Here is a 23,163-nt window from a genome sequence, read left to right on the forward strand (position 1 = left end):
TTGCATCACTGCCCACTTCCATCTGAAAAACACCGACTTAACGGTTTAAAATCCATTTGACTTTTCAGACCCCCTCTGAGAAGGATTCCCTGATTTCCTCTCCTGTGCAAGCATAACATTTGAGTCACACTAGTGGTATAAACACGTATCACATTGTTTTATACATTTGTTTACACATTTGTCTTCAGGCCTGCTTGTCGTCTGCCTATCTTAAGGAGAAGAAATACTAGTTTTATCGCTTTGCCTCCAGTCTGTGAGCTTCCTTTAGTCACAAACCATGTCTTTCTACCTTGTATTCATCAACAATATTCCCACACAGTACATGCCATCGACAGACACTCAGTAAAGGCTAATCAAATTGATGAACAGTTGTACAAATATTGGCTAAAAATTTTAAACATTGACAGGTAAAGTAGAATAGAAAGAGTTAAACTATTATAAGAACCTAATGTGTGACAAACCAGATGCTGTAAAATAATAAGAATCAAGTCACTATTGAATAAATATTTTTGAGAGCAAATGGATCAAAAAATTAACTTGGGGCCATATTTGATACCTTATATAGCCACAAATTCCTTATTTATAACAGCTGTGCAAGAGAGCGATTTCTGACTACTGAAGACATCATCAAAGACAAAAAGGATCTGATTAAACAGAAATAAAAAACATTTGCCCAGCACAGTGTCACAGAAGGAAACAATTATTCTGACAAACACAACTGATAAAAGCATACCTTCCAAAGCATTTTTTTTTTTTTTTTTTTTGCGGTACGCAGGCCTCTCACTGTTGTGGCCTCTCCCGTTGCGGAGCACAGGCTCCGGACGCGCAGGCTCAGCGGCCATGGCTCACAGGCCCAGCTGCTCTGCGGCATGTGGGATCTTCCCGGACCGGGGCACGAACCCGTGTCCCCTGCATCGGCAGGCGGACTCTCAACCACTGCGCCACCAGGGAAGCCCCAAACCATATTATTTTTAAAGACAGGAAGGTCAAAATCCAGATCCTACTAAAGAGAGGTCAGGAGAGATGAACACGCAGTTTACATGTGAAAACCCAGACTCACTCACTGTGCATTCAACAAACTAACTTTTATGATTAAGTGTTGAATGCTGTTTGTAGCTAAAAATAGGCAGCTTTTCTTGAGTCTGTCCCAGGTGCCTGGCACAGAGATAATCACTTAACACGCGGATTAGCTCAGCTCAGCTCAGATCTAGGCATTGTTATTACCTTTTTCCAGATGACAAAGGTGAGGCTTAGGGAAGTTAAACACTTGCTCAGGATAGGAGACAGCTAGAATTTGAACCCAGGTCCATCTCACTTTAGAGCGTGTGTTCTTAACCACTACACAAAGTGTATGCTGCTTGGGGCCAGTGTCTATTATGAACTAGGCCATTGTACTGATTAAATGAGTCCAATTTAAACCACCATTGAGATATTTCATATCTGTTAAGCTGTCAAAAATTTAGATAAAAAATAGTAGGTCAGGGGTGATCGGGTATATGTACACATTGCTGGAAGCAATGTCAATGGATTCATTCCTTTTGGATCCATTGATGAAAGTTTTTCATCAAATTTGGGAGGTTTCTGGCCATGATTTCTTCAGAAATCAGCAGTTTTGCTGCCAGAGGGAGCAAACTTGTGGGTTGTGCCTTTATCAGTTCAGTGTGGTGAGCAAAGTAGAAAATGGAATGGGGAAATCCTCAGCTTTGCTAGCCTGAGGGACCCAGCTAGGGTGAGCAGTGGAACAGCCAGAAATTTAATGGGAAGATCCTAGAAATCAGAGAGCTGTAGAAGGACTACAGCTCCCCACATCCCCCTGCTTGGGGAGCCTAAGAGAGACAAAAGACTTTTTGACAAAAGTCAAAGCCGGGGAACCTGGAGAGCTGCAGCTTCGATTGTGCTTCCCAACCCACGCACAGATCTGCTGGCAGCGGGTGGAAGCCTTCTGGGCCACACGGACACAGGCCAGCTCCATGCTGGTAAGAACTGGGGTGGGGGTGGGAGCAGCTCAGGAAGAAGGCTGTAGACTCTCACCGTCCTTACCCTCAGCTCCAGCAGTTTTTGAAAAAATAAACACTTCTTGGTTTGTTGTCTCGGTTTGGTAAATTTCTAGAGCCCCAAGTGATTGTTTTTGATGATTTTGTCTAGCTGTATACCTGTCTCTTACGGAGAGGATTCACTGACCTCTTTACATTGTGGTAGCTGGAAGTCCCTCTGGTTCATTCTTTCTGCAGAGTGAGCTTTCAAGATGTAACAAGAAATATAAAACTGTCTAATTGCTCTGACTTAGTAAATCTGTTTGGGGGGATTGTATCTCAAGGAAACAACCCTAAACCAAACAACAAACCGTAAATATGTACAAGAGTCTCATAGCTGCATTGTTGGTACTAATGACAACCTAGAAATAAACGTGCAGCATTTGGAAAGTGGTTAAAAGATTACAGAATCAACATGATAAGATCCCACATGAACCTGAAACATGATCCTTTGTGAACCACGTCAACGCACATTCTTGGTTTGTACATGCCAGCTAGAACTGTGTGTTTATTTATCCTGATAAAGGTATGGAGTGCATTTCCAGAGATGGTTTAATATTGATTTTTAAGTAATTTCCATAAAATTATTTAAATTTGTGATTTTAAAAATTGACATAATGTCTTCCCCCTTCATGCTTAAAAAGTCTTTATTTCTGCATGGGTTTTGTGAACATAGAACTTGTTAGACATACCACTAGATTTTAAAAGACAATTTAATGTTATGTGTTATGTTTATTATATTTGATTTTTTTTTTTTTTTTTTTTTTTTGGCTCTACGCGGGCCTCTCACTGTTGTGGCCTCTCCCGTTGCGGAGCACAGGCTCGGGACGTGTAGGCTCAGCGGCCATGGCTCACGGGCCCAACCGCTCCACGGCATGTGGGATCTTCCCGGACCGGGGCACGAACCCGTGTCCCCTGCATCGGCAGGCAGACTCTCAACCACTGCGCCACCAGGGAAGCCCTATATTTGATATTTTTAACATGCCTAATGCATGGTTCTGCTTACCTGTTTGTTTGTTTTGTGACTAAAGCTTGATAAAGTTGCCTTCCAGTTGTTATTCTAGTACTTCTAACACGAGAAGCGGTCTCCTCCCACCACTAGTCTGTAAGACTTATTTCTTCCAGTATAATCCTTGAAAAGAGAAAAAAAATTCCTTCTGTCATTTTGGAAGGGTTTTGAAACCATAGCTGTTCAGAATTCTGAATAATTGTCCGCCTGCATTGTCTGTCATACCTATTCAGAGTCATTGAGCATCATTGACTGAATTCTCCCTTGCATTGCTGATGTGTAAAACTGCACTGTGCTTGCCTGGAAGACACACCCCTTCCTATGACTCTCCCTGGAGTTCCTCAGAAAACACATACACATACACACAACTCTCTTGGGTACAGTGTAATTGAGTTGGTGCAAGGTCAAGATCAAGTGTGAAACAGTGAGCTTAACATTTGGCAAACCTCAGAGAGGCAGAAATCTAAGTTCTTCACCAATAGTGTTTCTTCTTAATAATCAATGGAGCAGCTGTATTTCACTAAGCCTGTGATTGAAAAAATGAGTCATGCATTGCACATGTTGAAAATATACAATGTAATCAAAGACAATCTTAACAGTGTCTTTTCTTTAAAAAAAAGAAGTAATAGAGCCATCAATTCAAATCAGTCATGCACCTTGGCAGAGTTCTTTAAAATTTATTTTATTGAAGTATAGTTGCTTTATAATGTATTAATTTCTACTGTACAGCAAAGTGATTCAGTTATACGTATATATCCATTCTTTTTCATATTCTTTTCTATTACGGTTTATCACAGGATATTGAATATAGTTCCCTGTGCTATACAGTAGGACCTTGCTGTTTATCCATCCTATATATAATAGTTTGCACCTGCTAATCCCAAACTCCCAATCCATCCCTCCCTCACCCCCCTCCCCCTTGACAACCATGTCTGTTGTCTATGTCTGTGAGTCTATTTCTGTTTTGTAGATAAGTTCATTTGTGTCATATTTTAGATTCCACATATAAGTGATATCATTTGGTATTTGTCTTTCTCTGTCTGACGTCACTTAGTATGATAATCTCTAGGCCCATCCGTGTTGCTGCACATGGCATTATTTCATTCATTTTTATGGCTGAGAAGTATTCCATTGTATATGTGTGCCACATCTTCTTCATCCATTCATCTGTTGTTGGACATTTAGGTTGTTTCCATGTCTTGGCTATTGTGAATAGTGCCGCAGTGAACATAGGGGTACATGTATCTTTTTGAATTATAGTTTTGTCCAGATACATGCCCAGGATTGGGATTGCCAGATCATATGCAACTCTATTTTTAGTTTTTTGAGGAACCTCCATACTGTTTTCCATAATGGCTGCACCAATCTACATTCCCACCAACAGTATAGGAGGGTTCCCTTTTCTGTACACCCTCTCCAGCATTTGTTATTTGTAGACTTTTTAATGATGGCCATTCTGACATATGAGGTGATACCTCATGGTAGTTTTGATTTGCATTTTCCTAATAATTAGCAATGATGAGCATCTTTTCACGTGCTTATTGGCCATCTGTGTGTCTTCTTTGGAGAAATGTCTATTTACGTCTTCTGGCAGAGTTTATTTTAATCCACAATTAATAAGGAGACACTTCTTGAGCACTTCCTATACACAGACCCCTACATGCCTAGATTTGGTATTTAGAGATACAAAAGACGGCCCTTGCCCTCAAGATATGGAGATATAAAAGATAAGTATAATAGTTGGAAGTATATGGTAAAGGCAGACATGTTGAGAGGATGAAGACTTCTCTGGGACCTAGGATGATTGGTCATTCGTTTAGCCTCACGTATGGGACATTTACTACATTCCAAGTGCTGTTCTAGGTGCTGGGGGTGGGGAACATGCTGAACAGACATAGAAGGTCTCTGCTGTCATTGAACTTGCATTCTAGCAGGAAAGACACATAATAAACAAGCAAACACACATACTGTGATGTCAGTAAGTGATAAATAGTATGATGAGTAATAAAGTGGGGTAACAGGATAGAGACTAGAGTGGGGAGGGTGGTTCTGTTTCAGATAGGTTGTTCAGAAAATATCTCTTTGAGAAGAGGATATTTTAATGGAGAACTGAATTGTATAAAGCAGTGAACCATGCAGAGATGTGGGAGAAGAGTTACAGGCAGGGGAAATGGCATGTATAAAGGTACAGATGGAAATTGGATTGGCAAATTCCAAGAAGAGCAGAAGTCCATCAGTGAGTGGAGAGGAGTGGGTGGGGGGAGAGAGGTAGGAGATGAGTATAGCAAGGAAAGCAGAGGTCAGTCCTGTGTAGGGCCATGCACTCCATGGTGATTATGACAGAAGGTCATGGAAGGTTGTAGCTAGAGGTGTGATATGATCAGATCCAGCCTTAAGAAGATCACTGGCTTCGTAAGGAATAGATTGTGTAGAAGTAAGAGAAGGATCTGAAGCCTGTTTTGAGGTATATTAATTAAGGGAGGCTAAACTGCTATCACAAATAAACAAAAACACAGTGGCTCAAACACAATGGAAATTTATTTCTCACTTGCACTAACAGTCCAGGAAGGGTGTTCCAAATCAGTGAGAGGCTCTCCTCCATGCATTGCTTCAGGGACCCAGGCTCCTTCCATTTTTATGACTTCACCATCCCCTAAGTCCTTATAATGAGCAAAATCAAGACTGAGTTACCACGTTCTGATTTCGGGCACAGAGAAGAGGCACACCTACTGTCTCAAAGACTCTGATGCAGAAGTGACACTCACCACTTGTGTTCACATTCCATTGGTGAGAACTTAGTCACATGGCCACACCTAACTGCAATAAAGAAGAGTGCTGAGGACTGAATGAATGCTAGGATTCTCCAATACTTGGGGGTTGGAAGGAGGAGGTGATCCAGCAAAGGAGACTGAGAAGAAGTGGGCAGTGAGATAGGAGGAAAACTAGGAAACTGAGACATCCTAGGAACCAAGAGAAGAATGTGTTTCAATAAGAAGAAAGTGATCACATGTGTCAGGTGCTATCTGAAAGGTCAAGTAAAATGAGCTGACCATTGAATTTGAAAAGATTCAAGTCATTGCCAACCTTAGGTAGAGTCGTTTTAGTGGAATGGTATATACAACCCTAAAAGTAGGTTGAGGAAACAATGGAAGGTAGAAACCATATAGGCAATTCTTTTGAGAATTTTTGCTATAAGGGAGGCCAAAAAATAGGATAGTAGCTGAAGGGTGACCAGAAGATATTTCTTTAGTTGGGAGAAATTACAGTGTATTTGTGTTTGATGGGGATGATCTAGTAGACTATGGAAAAATTGACGAAGCAAAAGCAAAATCCTTGAGCAGGGCACAAATACAGGGATGGGCCTTAGGTAGGAGCCAGAACTGTTCATCTACTCTGAAAACAGAAAGGCAGAAGAGAGGGTACAGATGAAAGTGGGTTGGTAGATTTGGTGATGAGAGGATATGAAAGCTGTCTTTTGAGAGGAGAGGTTGGAAATTTGTTACATCAGAGAGAAGGAGAATGAGTTGACTAGGTATAAGACTTCTGAGTGGTGCTGAAGCATGGAAGCAGATAACATATCCAAGGGAGTACTTGCTGAGAGTCTTGGATCATGGAATCTAAGCCAGGTAAGAGGGTAGTGAAAAGAGGAGGTAGGTGATAGGAAGCAAAAACATACTAGGGCAAGTTGACTGAAGGTCCCTCTGTGGTCTATGAATAGTTGGGGTGGGAGACAGCAGAGTGAATGAGAAAAAATGGAGGTGATGGGCTGAGAGTAAATTGATTGAAATCACAATTTAGGAGATGTAAGCTTTCTGGTAAAGACAAGCCTCAGTTGTGGCAAAGGGCATTAATGGTTGAGATGAGTGGAAGTTGTCTTTTAGGCTGAGTTACAAAATTGGAGAAGAGGAGCTCATAAGTATTTGCTAATAAAAATACTAGAGGGTTTGGTAACAAATTAGTAACCAAGGATTTTGGCTCATTTATTTTTTAGATTTCTTCCTAAAGTCCAGGCTCCAGGAACAAGATATCCAGAGGAGACCAACTTCTTTCTACACTCGCATATGCAACCCCTGGGTCTCCCTGTTGGGGGTGAGTAAGTTCATTTTGATCTCAACTGTCCTTGAGACTTAATTCAGGTGGATACATGTGTGATCTTGGGGTGGGACTTGGGGGAGGAAAGAGGAGAGTCTCATTAGGAGCAATGTGATTTAACTGCCTGTTATATTAGAATTTAGATGAGGCTACATATGGCAAGATTACATTTAATGAACCACTTATTTTAATCAATGGTTTACTTTTTAAATAATTAATCATCCCTGATAAACTCTGGATCACCTAATTTCTAGATACACCATATTAGCATAATTTTACTCTAACTTGTTTCTCCTAGAAAGGAGTAGAACAAGGACCTAGGATAGAAAGTCTATTTATTGATTGTTTTGATTAGAGGGTACTTTCAGGAGGATGTCTTCTCAAATACCTACTTTAGAGGGGTTTTTTGAATTATGAGTGAACTTCAATTATTCAGACTTATAGAGTGTTCAGAGGTTGACGAGAAGACTGTTGTTTCTTAAGGCCCTAGCCTTGTGGCTCGCTTACTGTGTGTTTAAACCATTAGCTGACTTGCACTTCCTTCTGTTTCCACAGGCTGTTGGGTCCCTTCTCATCATGTTTGTGATCCAATGGGTCTATACCCTGGTTAACATGGGTGTTGCTGCCATTGTGTATCTCTACATTGGTTGGACCAGTTCCGGGCTTCACCTTGGTAAGCAACAGAGTCATTTTGCCACCACCTCCTTTCTTCTCTTTTAGCATTTATTGAAAAAAACCTGTTTCGAACACATACTAAATGCCAACACTGACTCAGATACAAATCTCGCTTTAAAGGAGCTGACAGTCTAGGAGAAAAAATATGGCATGCGCATAAATGATAACAAATAATAATAAATCGTGAGGTTTGTAAGACATGTAGAAGTAAAATGGATGACAACAATAGCACAAGGGCCAGGAGGGAAGAAATGGGGATATACTCTTGGAAGTTTCTTATAGTATACGTGAAGTACTAAAATGTTACTTAAAGGTAGACTGTGATAAGTTAAAAATGTGTACTACAAACCCTAAAGCAACTACTAAACTACCAGTATACCTTGGAAATATTGTGAGTTCAGTTCCAGATCACTGGAATATTGCAATAATGTGAGTCAGACAAATATTTTTGTTTCCTAGTACATATAAAAGTTACGTTTACACTATACGGTAGTCTGTTAAGTGTGCAACAGCATTATGTCTTAAAAAACAATGTACATAACTTAATTTTAAAATACTTTATCGCTAAAAAAGGCTAACCATCATCTGAGCCTTCATCGAGTCATAATAGTAACATTAAAGATGACTGATCACAGATCACCATGAGAAATATAATAATAATGAAAAAGTTTGAAATATTGTAAGAATTACCAAAATATGACACAGACACAGAAAGTGAGCAAATGCTGTTGGGGAAATGGCCCTGATAGACTTGCTTGATCCAGGGTTGCCACAAACCTTCAACTTGTAAAAGATGCAATACTGGGAAGCACAGTAACAAAGTGCAGCAAAATGAGGTATGCCTCTAACACAGCAAAGAATTACAAGTAATAAGTCAATAAAGGGGATAAAATTGAATTAAAAATACTCAGATCAATGTTAATTAGAAAAAAGAGAAAAAGATAATAGACCCAAAACAAATAGCAAGGTGGTTTATATAAATCTAGCCATATCAATAACCACACTAATTTTAAATAGTCTAAACACTCCCAATCAGGGACTTCCTTGGTGGTGCAGTGGTTAAGAATCCACCTGCCAATGCAGGGGACACGGGTTTGAGCCCTGGTCTGGAAAGATCCCACATGCCGTGGAACAACTAAGCCCGTGCGCCACAACTACTGAGCCTGTGCTCTAGAGCCCATGAGCCACAACTACTGAAGCCTGCACGCCACAACTACTGAAGCCCATGCACCTAGAGCCCGTGGTCCATGACAAGAGAAGCCACCGCAACGAGAAGCCCGAGCACCACAATGAAGAGTAGACCTAACTCAAGGCAACTAGAGAAAGCCCACGTGCAGCAACGAAGACCCAACACAGCCAAAAATAAGAGTAAATTAATTTATAAAAAAATTTTTAAAAAGATAGTTAAAAATAAAATGAAATAAACACTCCCAATTAAAAGGTCTAAGCACTGAGATTGTCAGATTGAATAAAAAAGCATGATCCAACTATATGCTATCTACAAGAAACCTACTTTCAATATAAAGACACAAATAAGTTAAAAGTAAAAGGATGGAAAAAAGATACATCATGGTAAGATAAATCAGACAAAGCTGGAGTGACTATATTAACATCAGACAAAGTAGATTTCAGAGAAAAGAATATTACCAGGGATAAAGAGGGTCATTTCATAAAGACAAAGGGAAAATTAATCAAGAGGACATAATAAATCTTAACATTTATGCACTTAAAAACAGAGCTTTGAAATATAAAAAACAAAGCCTGATAGATCTGCAATAATAAGTAGAAAAATTCTCGATTACAGTCATAGATTTCAACACCTCTCTCTCAATAATTGATAAAACAAGTAGGCAAAAAATCAGTAGGGCTTTAGAAGACTTGAATAATGTTATCAATAAACATGGCCAAATTGATATTTATAGAATACTCTACCTAACAACAGCAGAATATATATTTTTAAGTGCACATGAAACATTTACGAGCATAAACCATATTCTAGGACATTTTTTAAAGTCTCAGAAAGTTTAAGGGTATTCAAGTCAATTCAAGAACAAAAGGGGAAGTAAATTAGAAATAAATACCAGAAAGATATCTGGAAGATTCCCAAATATTTAGAAACTAAAGAACACTGAATAACACTAAATGACTAAGAACACTAAGGAGCACTAAGTAAACTAAAGAAACTAAATAACTCATGGTTCAAAGGAGAAATAAGTAAAATTAAAAAGTATTTGAACTTGACCCGGTCCGGGCTGATCCCACATGCCGCGGAGCGGCTGGGCCCGTGAGCCATGGCCGCTGAGCCGGCGTGTCTGGATGACTGTGCTCTGCAACTGGACAGGCCACAACAGTGAAAGGCCCGCATACCGCAAAAAAAAAAAAAAAGTATTTGAACTGAATGAAAATGAAAATATAACATCAAAATTGTGGGACGCAGCTAATTCACTACTTAGAGGGAAATTTACTGCGTCAAATGCTTATATTAAAAAAGAAAGAAGTGTCTCAAAATAATAACCCCAGTTTCCCACTTAAGAAACTAGAGAAAAAGAGCAAATTAAACCCAAGTAAGAAGAAACAGGGAAACCATGAAGATCAAAGTAGAAATCAATAAAATATAAAACAGGGAAAAATAGAGAATGCCAGTGAAACAAAAAGCTGGTTATGTGAGATCAATAAAATTTACAAACCTCTACCCAGACTGATCAGAATAAAAGGAGAGGAAACACAAATGCTCAACACCAGGAGTGAGAGAAATGACATGACTGGAGAGTCTACAGACATTAAAAAGGAAAATAAGGAAGTGTTTTAAACAGCTTTATGCAATAAATTTGACAGATGAATTGGAAAAATTCCTCAAAAGATACAAACTATCAAATATCAAAGCTCACTCTAGAAGACATATAGGGCTGTTTAGGTCATCTATGAAAGAAATTAAACTTATCATTAAAAAACCTTCCCATAAAGAAAACCTTGGGCCCAGATGGTGTCACTAATGAAACCTATCTAACACTTAAGGAAGAGAGAATATCAATTTGATACAAATGCTTCAGAAGACTGCACACCAATATCCCTCATGAACATAGATATAAAACTTCTTAACAAGACTTTAACAAATTGAATACAAAATAATATAAAAAGCATAATAATACATCATAAGCAAATGGGTTGTCCTAGGAATTCAAGGTTAGTTTAACATTCTCCCTCTCTTTTTTAAAAAATTTTTATTGGTGTATAGTTGCTTTACAGTGTTGTATTAGTTTGTGTCTGTACAGCAAAGTGAATCAGTTATATGTATACATATATCCCCTCTTTTTTGGATTTCCTTCCCATTTAGGTCACCACAAAGCATTGAGTAGAGTTCCCTGCGCTATACAGTAGGTTCTCATTAGTTATCTATTTTAGTTATCTATCAGTTCTCAGTAGTTATCTATTTTGTACATAGTAGTATATATATGTCAATCCCAATCTCCCAATTCATCCCACCTCTCCTTCCCCCACTTGGTGTCCATACATTTGTTCTCTACATCTGTGTCTCTATTTCTGCTTTGCAAATAGGTTCATCTGTACCATTTTTCTAGATTCCACATATATGCATTAATATACAATATTTGTTTTTCTCTTTCTGACTTACTTCATTCTGTATGAGTCTCTAGGCCCTGGTTTAACATTCTTAATCAATCAATGTAATTCACCATATTTATGGACTAGAAGAGGAAAACTACAAAACATTTTGAGAGGAAATTAAAGAAGAAATTAAATAAATGAAGATTTATACTATATTCATGAATCGAAGATTCAATTCAATATTCTTAAGATGACATTTCACCTCAGAATTTTCTATAGATTAGATATAATCCCAATCAAAATCACAGCTGCCTTTTTTGTAGAAATTGGAAAGCAGATCCTAAAGTATTTATATGGAAATTCAAAGGACCTAGAATAGCCCAAGCAACTTTGTAAAAGAAAAACAAAGTTGCAAGACTTAACATTACCTGATTTCAAAATTAACTGTAAAGCTAAAGTAATCAAGACAGCATGGTATTGGAATCAAGATAGATAAAAAAATCAGTGGACAGAGTAGAGAGTCCAGAAATTACAAAGGCAATTCAGTGGAGGAAAAAAATAGTCTTTTCAGCAAATGCTGCTGGAACAATTGGAAATACACAAGCAAAAAACAAACTTCATACATCATACAATGTAAAAATAGCTCAAAATGGATCCTAGAAAATATAGGGAAAAAATTTGTGACTGTGAGTGAGACAAAGATTTCTTAGATACAACACCAAAAGCAGGAAAAAAATTGATAAATTGGACTTCATCAAAATTAAGGACTGTTCCTCCAAACACACCGGTAAAGGAATGCAAAGGCAAGCCATAGACTATGAGAAAATATTAGCAAATCACATGTTTGAAAAGGACTTGTACCTAGAATATATAAAAACCCTCAAAACTCAGTAACAAGAAAACAACAAAAAATTTTAAATGGGCATAAGTTTTAAATAGGTTTCAGCAAAGAACATATATGGTTGACAAATAAGCATGGGAAAAGGTATTCAGTGTGATTAGTCATTAAGAAATGAAAATTAAAACCACAATATAATATTATACACCTATCAGGGTGATTAAAATTAAAAATACTGATCATGCCAAATGTTGGCAAGGATGTGGAGCAGCTAGAGCTATCATATATAGCTGAGGAAAATGTAAAAATAATACGATCACTTCGTGAAACCATTTGACAGTGTATTACAAAATATATATATCTGCTATATGAGTTAGCCACTGTACTCCTAGGTATTTACCAAAGAGAATTAAAAGCATACGGGCATACAAAAACGTGTATATGAATATTTATAGCAGCTTAGTTTGTAATAGTCAAAAACTGAAAACAGTTCACATGTCCATCAACGGGTTACTCTGTAAGTATAGTATAGCCATGCAACGGAATACTATTTCGTAATAAAAAGAATGAACTATCGATATATGCAATAGCGTGAATCTCAAAATAACTGTGCTGAGTGAAAGAAACTAGAAAAAATGAGTACGTAATGTAATATTTTACATATATACATATGTTATTATTAAAAATGCAAACTAATTTCTAATGACAGCACTATCAGCGGTTGCCTTTGGATGAGGGTGGGAGTGTGGATACAAGGGAGGGAGGTCTTATGAAGTCGCTTGAGGGAGCTTTTGGAGGGGATGGATATGTTCATTATCTTGCTTTTAGTGATGATTTCACAGTATATGCATGTGTCAACACTTACCAAATTGTACACTTTAAATGCATGTAGTTTGTTCTAAAAATGTACCTGGGATTTGTTTTAATCAGGTATGATAAGACACACAGACACAGAAATTATTATCATGAAGAAAGAAGTTTATACTCACAGATCCCTAGGAACAGGAGGGTCATGCAGGGCCACAGCGGAGAGGACCAGGGTTGGTCAGGAGGCAAAAGAGGAAGTGGGGAGAGCATGGCCCATAGCCTTTATTAGGCTTTTAGTGGGAAAGAATGGACAAGGCAGGTAGATAGCTGAATAAGTTTAGGATTAGGTAGTTTGAATAATTTCAGGGAACTCTAGATTATAGGGGTGGTCTCTAGTTGTCTGGTTTTTGGCCCTGGGGTGATTTAAGGCAGGGGAATATTGGCTTGATGTGTGAGAGCTTGATAAAGGAGATGGTTGGGGGCGCGGGCTCTGGACTGGTCGGTTTGTATATCAAAGGTGTGCTCATAGGGGAGTTGTTTCCTATCTCTAGGAATTAGCACCTCTAGGATCAAGACCCCAAGTGCCAGAGCATCAGGAATAAAGAAAGGAAGGGGCTTCCCTGGTGGCGCAGTGGTTGAGAATCCGCCTGCTGATGCAGAGGACACGGGTTCGTGCCCCGGTCCGGTAGGATCCTGCATGCCGCGGAGCGGCTGGGCCTGTGAGCCATGGCCGCTGAGCCTGCGCGTCTGGAGCCTGTGCTCTGCGGCGGGAGAGGCCACACAGTGAGAGGCCCGCGTACCGCAAAACGAGAAAAGAAAAGAAAAAAAAAAAGAATAAGGAAAGGAAGAAAATATTATCAATACTGTGTGTCAGTTACTCCTCAATAATAAAGCTGTTTTAAAAATACATTCAAGAGCCCTTTTCATCAAAATTCTACAATGTCCCAATTTTTAAAATAAAGTAATTATGTAGTTTTAAGTCCTAACTAAATCAGATGGACCATAACAATCCAGGCAAAATGAAAAAAAAATGCTTCCAAATTAGAATAGTCTGATATACATTTTTGAAAGAAATGCACTTCAAACACTTGAATCACATGTACATTAAAAATAATGCTTTAGAAAAAGTCATACTAAGGGTCCTTATATCAGCTAATTTAATGGAGAAAATATATTTTAATTAACATAGTGATTACATCAGTGATTGCTTCTGAATTTCTTAGAAGTTAGTTTGATCCTAAGAAATTTAAATATTTCCCAGAAATTTATTTACAGGAAAGTATGAAATCAAATTTCAGGCCCATCTTCATCTAAAATTTAGATAATTTAGAATCTAAATGAGCATAAATAGGTAGGACCAGTTAATAGAATATTTATGTTTATTTTCTAAATACATGTTATCAGCTGCATACTGTTGACATTAGTCAAGATTCTAACATAAGCCTCTTAAAATAATGCTCACTTCCTGATCATATATTGAACATGATCTAATTAACCAATTTTCAACCAGCCATATATATATATATATATATATATACACACACACACACACACACACACACACACTCACATATATATATATAATATGAATATGGTGGAGTGAATATATATAATTTGGAAAAGCACTTTATAAAATTACATTTCATTTGCTTTCCTAAAGTTATATATAATTCATTTTGTGAGATTTTAAAAAAACTCACACCAAAGGAGAAATGGATTTAAAAAAGAAGCTTTTTAAACAAAGTTGATAAACCATATTGTAGACAGTGCGTCTGATGCCAGGATATTTGGTCACTGTCAACAACAATCTCACTTCAAACTTCAGCGCTAACATTTCCACATGCTATTGCACGGGCACTATTTGATTCACCCAGCACCTGAAGAAAACTTCCTAAGGGCCAGATCCTGTGGCTGTTGTGCTGTGTGTGTTACCAGATGAAAAAGATGTGCTTCCTGGCCTCAAAGAGTGTATGGTCTAGTAGGGGACTTTATAGTGTCTACTTAAACACATAATCAGTTTGAATCTAAGGAAAAAAATTATCAAAATTTAAAACAATTAAAAATTCCAAAGACTGAAGTTAGCAAGTCCTGTGCTTCTTTCTCTATAAATGCATTCAGTTTCTTTCTTGGGATTTTGGAGTTTAGAAATCAACTTTTGGAAACTACATGAAATATGAAGTCCTTAGCAGGTTGCTGTCGGAGTATTACAATGAATGTCGTTTGGTTAGACTGAAAAAGGAAAAAAATTTTTTTTGTGCTATTGTGTGTGTGTCAGGGGATGTATATTTATCCCATTAAACCTGGGATTCTAGATGCATACATAGAGCCTTCATAAATATTTATGTCTATGTCTTCCCTGCAGGTTTAGCCTCCAACTTCAGCCTTTTCAGATGGATGAGGTCTCTTCTGATCCCCTCCTACAGGTCTGTGCCAATCTGGGGCCAGGATGAGGGGCCTGGGATGTGCTAAGGGTGTTTCATTTCTTGCTGGGCTTGGGTGAATTGTGGTGTGAATACCTGATGATTGAGAACCTCAAGGAAACTCAGACTGCTCCTCACGGCCCTCCACCACCCAGCCTCCCTGCTTTAGCTTCTCAGAAGCTTCCTTTGGCCCATGTCTTCTTGTCTTCTTATCCTCAGGAATCATGAACAGAGGCTTTCTTTAGAATCTGGTTGCAGAGTGATATAAGTCAAGAGAGTTACTCTCAGTGAGTTCACAGTCTAAGACACACTAGCGTTAGTACTCACACACAAGACTAAGGCCCAGAGAACTCCCATTCTTCCATCTCAAGTCAGAGGTAGTTGACATGACTGTATTGGTGAAAGTGCAGAGGTAGTTGACATGACTGCATTGGTGACAGAAACAGAGTAGCGATCCTGCAGGATTTCTGTGGGACCTCCGTGTTCAAATATTCAGGGAAAGGGAAGAACAGACTTTCCTGAGAAACAGGAGAAAGGCTCACAGGGAAGGTAAGCTTTCATGAGTGCCCTAATCTCTCTCTTCCTCCTCTACCCTTCCAGTGCCAATGCGTCCTCACCTTTGAAGGCCTCAAGACTCTGGAAATTACCTCCCTCCCCTTTCAGTATCAGTGAGGGGCCAAAGCTACAGGCTGGGAAAATCCAGGCAGAACCCAACTAAGTGTTTATTTGGTTTCATTTTGTTGGTTTGTTTCTGAAACTCTAGAAGTCTGGGTTGCCCTTGCCAATATTTCCACCTTCCACGCCCAGACGTTGCTGAGGGATTATGGGACCCTTTCCCATTGATCCCAGATGTAAGTTCAGAATTTTTTTCCCCATTTTTTTTTATTGTGGTAAAATACACATACCATAGAATTTTTTAAAGTATACAGTTTAATGGTATTAAGTACATTCATACTGTTATGCAGCCGTCACCTCCAAGCACCTCCAGAACGCTTCATCTTGCAAAATGGAAACTCCATACCCATTAAACAATAACTCCCCATTTCTCCCTCCCAAGAATCCTTCTTAAGATGACTTTTTATAAGCACTGCCAATCTGTTCAAGTTGGCCCAAGAAATGAAGGCTGGATGCTAGATCCAGCATCAAATGATGATGAAAGGAGCAGGAAACCAACAGGGAGAGGGCTGGCAGGGAGAGTGGTGTGTAGGGGGGTAATTCCCTGCTGTTTGCTTGGAAGCTGGGCTAAATGTCCTGTATGAAGCCGTGGTGTGGGTGTGTCACCTCTCTGCCTCTCTTCCAGGCTGAGGCACCAGGTTGGGTGACTCAGATCACAGCACTGATCTGAGATCACTGCACTGCTCCATCTTCCCCAGCCTCCTAGGCCTGAGGGCCAGTAGAGTTTAAGTGGAAATAGATTCTGTGTGAAAGCTGCCTGCAGATTCTGGAGCTACAGCTGGTGTGTGGTTGAGAGTATTTGGCCTTATCTGATTCTGCATGAATGTTTTTAGGTATTGTAGGCTTTGAAAGCCTGCAAAGGGCCATGGGAGGTCACTACTCTTTTTTGGACTCTGAATTTCTGGAATTTCACCTCTGAGATCACTGTTGTGCAATGTGGAAAGAAGAATGCATTAGGAGGAGATTATTCTTAGAAAAGGGCAGTACTTTGGTTGGAAGAGAACCTAGTCCACACTATTCATAGCTCTGTGAGCTTGTGGAGTGGTTGGTGGAGGCCTCAGCTAAGTCTGTGTCAAATTTGCTGGCCTCATCATGGTGACTGAGCGATATTTTGTGATGGTTGTTCAGGAGGGTGAAAGGACTAAGAAATGGTGATCCATTTAAAAGTAGAAATTGGTAGCTGTGTTTTCTCTTTTGTAATTTTGAGTATTTTTCACACCTGTTGCCCCAGATGCTCTTCAAAACCAAAGAAGAATAATATTGTAGGGTGTTTTGGGTGAAGGAATTTGGCTGTTACTTCCTCTGTGACACCAACAGTTCCCAGAATTATGTGAAATTAAGCCTGACCTTAAGAAAACTTTCTTTCCTGAAGTCCTAGCAACTGCCCAGGTGAGAACCCTTAGGCCATTCTAGACTAGAAAGTGAAGTGTATTATTTCCCTGAACTCAGAAAAATACGACGGTTTTACCTTAAAAAAAAAAAAAAAAAAAGCATTTACAAGAAAGTTCACTGGCAAAAACCCATGTTGACTGGTACGGCATTTCTGTCACTTCCTAACCTTACTTCTTGAAGATTCAACCTTTATAGAAGTTAATTCATTGCTCAGAAAACCTCAGCCCACCTAATTTAGATGTGTTCTCGAGCAGCTGCAAAGCCTTAGTCGTGTGATCCAAACTCCTATAACAGCACAGTTTTCTAGACAGTGAAGCTTTCTGCTTAAGTTCCACAGATTTATAACAAGGTTTCTACCAGTTTTTTACAACTATCAAATAAATATATTCCTTATTTAAACAGTTGAGCGCTGCTACTTATAAAGCCAATGATTCTCTCAGGGTAAAGTTTTAAGAGAAAAATCTATGCCTAAGGTGTGATTTCAGGACCTAGCATAGGCGGAAGGAACTAGAAGGGGCCTGAGAAGGTGAGGAAATAGAGGCACAAGGAGGTGAAGAGGTTTGCCTGAGGCCACCAGCCTGATTCGTGGCAGAGCTGTGACTGTCTCTGTCTTCTATAGATACCCTGGCTGCCAGGATGGTCTTTCCTTACTCCTTTCTGCTGTCAGCAGTTTCTTCACGCATCGCGAATATGTTTCTTTACCAGTTTCTTCCAACTCCAACTCTTCTGCGGACCCTTCAGTGACAATGGCATCCGTATTGGGACTCGCTCTTTGCCTTAGGCGAGCTTGGTGCCAAAAGCCCTTGCACTTGACCGTGTAGCTGCTTTGCTCTGTAAACCTCGGCTCTGGAAATCATTCCTCACTCAACTTTCCTTCCAGTGAACCAAAGAGAAGGTTTCTCTTTCTCCTCACCTCAGCTTTCCAGCCTCTCCATTCCATTATTTCATTTGACAAGAAAGCCAAGTAAAGCTACAGAGCCCCAACACAACAGCATTTGGAAGGTTATTTTTATAGTTTCATACATTTCTACTAAAAGAAGGTAAATTTCACTCTTTGATGCTTATTTCTCATACTTTGGGTTCATGAAGTATTGTACGTATAGCTTTCAACAGTTATGTTGTTTAATACATGTTTATTAATAAACACGACATTTTTGCAAATCATTTCTCCATCCCAGAGGAGACTTACCGCCACTGGTTAACGTTTGGTCTTTCCTTCTGACCGTCCTCCGTGTTTCTCTCACCAAAGGAACCTGCGATCCCACCAAGAGCAGATAATTTTGGCGCCGTCCCTGGCTAGGGTTGACATGGAGATGACTCAGCTCACCCAGGAGAATGCAGACTTCGCCACCCGGGATCGCTATCACCACTCCTCCCTCGTGAGCCGGGAACAGCTGATGATGCCTCAGTACTAGAGTACTGAGTCGTCAGTACTAGGCAGCCTGGGACCTGCCCCTCGTGTAGCTGTCCAGGGTACAGTGGACCCAAATCCCAGAACCTTTGTGAAGCTGGTTCTCCTTGGTAAGAAACTCAAAGACCTGTCCTCCCCCTGTCATTCTGGATGATGGAAATGTGCATTCTGGTGTGGAGCACCACGGCTAACCAGGGGACCCACTGCAATGGCGGTGGCCCCTGAGACACGCCTCCAGTCTGAAGGGCTCCATGTGGACCCCAAGACTTACTTGCAGGTGTCCAGACCAGATTGCTTGTTCTGAGTGCCACAATAAATGGTTATTTTAAATTTTATTTTATTATTTATTCCTTGAATAAATAATATGCTTACATGGTTCCAAACCCCAAAGTAGAATCGTATATATAGTGAAAAGTCTCCCTCCCATCCTTGTTTGTCATCTGCTCAGTTCCTACCCCCTACCCCAGAGATAAGCACTCTTCTTAGATAACGCTCCCCACATTTCGTTACGAATGTACAAGCAAATAGGAATGTGGATTTTTATTACTCCCTTTTCATCCACAAAAGGTAGCCCATCATACATGTGTTCTGTACCTTGCCTTTCCTCTTAACAATCTATCTTGGAGACATTTCCGTATCAATACATATGCCGTTTCCTCCTTCTTTTTCATTATATGAATGTGCTATAATTTATTTCATCAGTTCCACAATGATGGCATTTGGATTGTTTCCAGTCTTTTACTATTACAATCAGTTCTGCAGTGAATAATCGTGTTCATATGTACAAGCATGACGAATATCTGTAGGATAAACCCCCAAAAGTGGAATTGCAAGATCAAAAGGTAATGCATTTGTAAGCTATTATTGTTTAGTGAAGGTCTTTTTAATTAAAAAGTTAAATTACCATGAATTACTTAATGGTGACTCAACGTTCTCAAAAGCACGCGTGGTGCCCCACGCTCTGGACACCTTGGCAGCTGTTTTGCTGTATGAACACATGAGGGGACAGGACAGTTTTTGTTCCTCTCTGAGCTCAGTGTGGCATTCATCACAGGCATCCAGTCTGGGGGCCAGGGCCCTGGCTGTGCCTCCATGAGTTCAGCCCTGGCCCAGAGTTGGTGGTTTCACCCCTGAACCATGGAGAGAGGTACTGTTGGATCAGTTCTGACCTCTTTCTTCTGTAATAGAGCTTCTCAAAGTCAGTGTGCTAAAAAACCTGGGAGGCTTGTTAAAAGTGCACATTTCTGCAGCTCAGTACTGGAGGTGAAGCTTGGGGGTGAGCCGTGGACTTTACTTTTTTTTTTTTTTTTTTTTTGCGGTACGCAGGCCTCTCTCTGTTGTGGCCTCTCCCGTTGCGGAGCACAGGCTCCGGGCGCGCAGGCTCAGCGGTCATGGCTCACGGGCCCAGCCGCTCCGTGGCATGTGGGATCCTCCCGGACCGGGGCACGAACCCGTGTCCCCTGCATCGGCAGGCGGACTCTCAACCGCTGCGCCACCAGGGAAGCCCCATGGACTTTACATTTTTAATGAGTGCCTCAGGTGACTCAACACAGGTGACCCTTGGACACCATTTTGAAAAACGTTGACCTGTTGGATGAAACGGGCTTAAAGTAAGTTGGGGGTGGGAATGTCATGATTAGGGGCCAGTTAGGTCTCAACCTTCTCTCTTAGAAAGTGAGATCTGTTGATAGTTTACGCTTACTGTTCACAGTGAGATCTAGTTTATAATTACTGTTCATGCACCTTTGGGGTTAAATACCAGACTTCCAAACATCATTAGAAACAATGTAAAGAAAGCAAACACTGAGTTAACTATAGGCATATGGGAAATCATTAAAGACAATATTCATGAAGGGCTGAGTTAGTGTTCTCTGAAGGCCCTTTTTAAGAAGAAGCCGCACTAGTTTCCTGTAGCCGCTGTAACAAATTACACAAACTGAGTAGCTTAGATCAACAGAAATTTATTCTCTCACAGTTCTGGAGACCAGATGTCCAAAATCGGTATCACTGAGCTGAAATCAAGGTGTTAGCAGGACTCTGCTCCCTCCAGAGGCTCTAGGGGAGAATCTGATCCTTGCATGTTCCAGCTTCCGGTGTCTGCTGGCATTCTGTGACTCGTGGCCACATCACTCCCATCTTTAAGACCAGCACCTTCAAATCTCTCTCAGTGTGACCACACTGCCTTCTCCTGTGTGCACCTGACGTGGGCCTCTGCCTCCCTCTTATAAGGATACATGTGATTGCATTTAGGGTCCACCCAGATAATCCAGGATGATCTCCTCCTCTCGAGAGTCGTAACTTCATCACACCTGCAAAGGCCTTGGCAAATGAGGAAACATCCCCAGGTAACAGAGATTGGGCGGTGGATATATTTGGGGGAGCCATTTTTCAGCCAGCCACAGAAGGCTTTACTGATTCAGCTTTTTGCTCTTCTGAATCCTGGATAACAAGCTAAAAAAGTATCCCCTCTGAAAAAGATGGTCCTGGGTTTGAAAACCATATACAGCAGAAGATTCAAGTATCCAAGATGAGAACTTTCCCAATATGATTAACTTTATGGAAAAGAGTAAGAGAAGAATGGGTATGAGAGAGAATTCCAGCATTTGACTCGGTGTTGGGGGTACCGAAATGGCAGACGCTAAACACTCGAACCTCTATTTAGGTCCAAATATCTTGTATTTAAACAAAACTATATTGTATAAATAGTAATAGTAATCAGTAAAGCAGTAACGGAGTCTTAGGCTGGGCTCCCAGAAAGCAGAAGTTTATGTGCTATTGCTTTACTGGGGGGTACCTTCAGGGAAGGAGTGAGAGAAAAGAGTGGAACAGGTGAGGAGGCATGACATTGGGTTAGTGACCCTTTAGTATCATGTGCAACGGAACACTTGGTCTCAGAGGACCCTTCTGAGAGATGATAGGAATACCCGTGTCTCATGACCCCTTTGCAGAGGGAGGAAGGGATGAGAATTCATCCACTGGTTCCTGTTTCCCATAGTCAAAGGCTAGCCTTGAGGGGCATTAACACGCGCCCCGCCCCCGCCACCCCACGCTTGTGATTTGAACTTGTGTGAGTACCTAGCGAGTTCTGCTGCAAGCAGCTACTCTGTGGACATGAGGCACTGTTGGGTTTGTGTGCGTTAAATTGACTGGAGTCTGGCAGAACTGGTTGCTGTGGTGGTGGCTGAGATGCACCAGCCTCAGCTCCAGAATCAGGTGGGGCAGAGAGGATCTGAGGTTGCATATAAGAGGTATTGTGTACTGTCCGTGTATGCCGGAGGTCAGCAGTAAGTTCAGGTTGTCAGAGAAGTGAGACAGATGACACTGGATCATTCAGAGAGAGTTCGGTTATCTAAAGAATGCTAAAAGGGCCAGCACAGTCAGGATATTTGGCAGTGAGACTAGCATCATTTTCTTAAAAAGACAAAGGGAGGGATCCCTAGACTGAAGGTCTAACCAAGGAGTGCACAGTTGTAGGGGAAAACGTCGGAAGGAGTGAGGGTCACATTAGATCTTCTGGGACCATGAATGTCTCCCTTCAGGCCACACTGTTTACGAATTTATCGGTCTAATGATCCATCTATCCACCAGGCCATCTAACCATCTACCCACTCGCCCATTGATCCATCCATTCACTCAGCCATCCACCCACCCTCTGACCAGCCATCGGTCTACCCGTCTACGCACCCATCCATGGCCGGGGCAGTTGTACACGTGCCTCAGACCACCTCACCTGAGCCGAGTACACCTCACCAATCTCGGAGCTTTGTAATGTAAAAATATGGTTGCAGGCCATTCAGACAGAAATGAACTAACTCCTCAGTCACCACCCTCAAACTTTCAAGGTGAGTACTGCCCAGTTCTAGAGCATCCTTGAACTCAGGACTAGGAACCAGAACAGGGGCCATTTTCTCAGATGTCTCTGGGAGTCATGCTAACAAGTCCTCTGACCTACACAATAGGGTGCATCCTGCACAAATGATTATAAGTCAGTGTGGGAGTTTGAGGTTCAGGATTTCATCGTCCTACCTTCCGTCCAGTTTTCTGATGGAGGAAGTATGTTTAAGGATGGGAAACACTGTGTCAGTTTACGTACTGATACCTGGACAAGGGTGTAAGGGTGGTAGCAGAGAATGCAGCTGAGGTCAGAAGGTGGAAGCAAAGCTTGTCATGTCTAACTTTCTTCCTCTTGAATCTAAGAATCCACTTCTCTCAGTCCCTTGGTTGAGGAGCTGGAATCAAGAGACAGA

The 23,163-nt window shown here is 40.6% G+C and overlaps 1 protein-coding gene across 7 annotated transcripts in view; it reads left to right on the plus strand.

Moving 5' to 3' along the window:
• Positions 1-19,111, plus strand: part of SLC12A8 (solute carrier family 12 member 8) — a 132,218-nt gene extending 113,107 nt beyond the window's left edge. For 5 of the 7 annotated variants that reach the window (XM_079922147.1, XM_079922146.1, XM_079922148.1 and 2 more), the window contains 3 exons: positions 7,034-7,131; positions 7,690-7,807; positions 13,570-14,014. In XM_079922147.1, the coding sequence (XP_079778273.1) occupies positions 7,034-7,131; positions 7,690-7,807; positions 13,570-13,805 (452 nt within the window). In that variant the 3' untranslated portion in view covers positions 13,806-14,014. Of the gene's footprint in view, positions 1-7,033; positions 7,132-7,689; positions 7,808-13,569; positions 14,015-15,380; positions 15,442-18,754 lie in introns of those variants that run through there. The other 2 variants (XM_079922151.1, XM_079922145.1) reach the window with 1 other exon arrangement.
• The last annotated feature ends 4,052 nt before the right edge of the window (positions 19,112-23,163 follow it).

The sequence above is a fragment of the Stenella coeruleoalba genome, assembly GCF_951394435.1.
Source record: "Stenella coeruleoalba genome assembly, chromosome: 5".
NCBI lineage: Eukaryota > Metazoa > Chordata > Mammalia > Artiodactyla > Delphinidae > Stenella > Stenella coeruleoalba.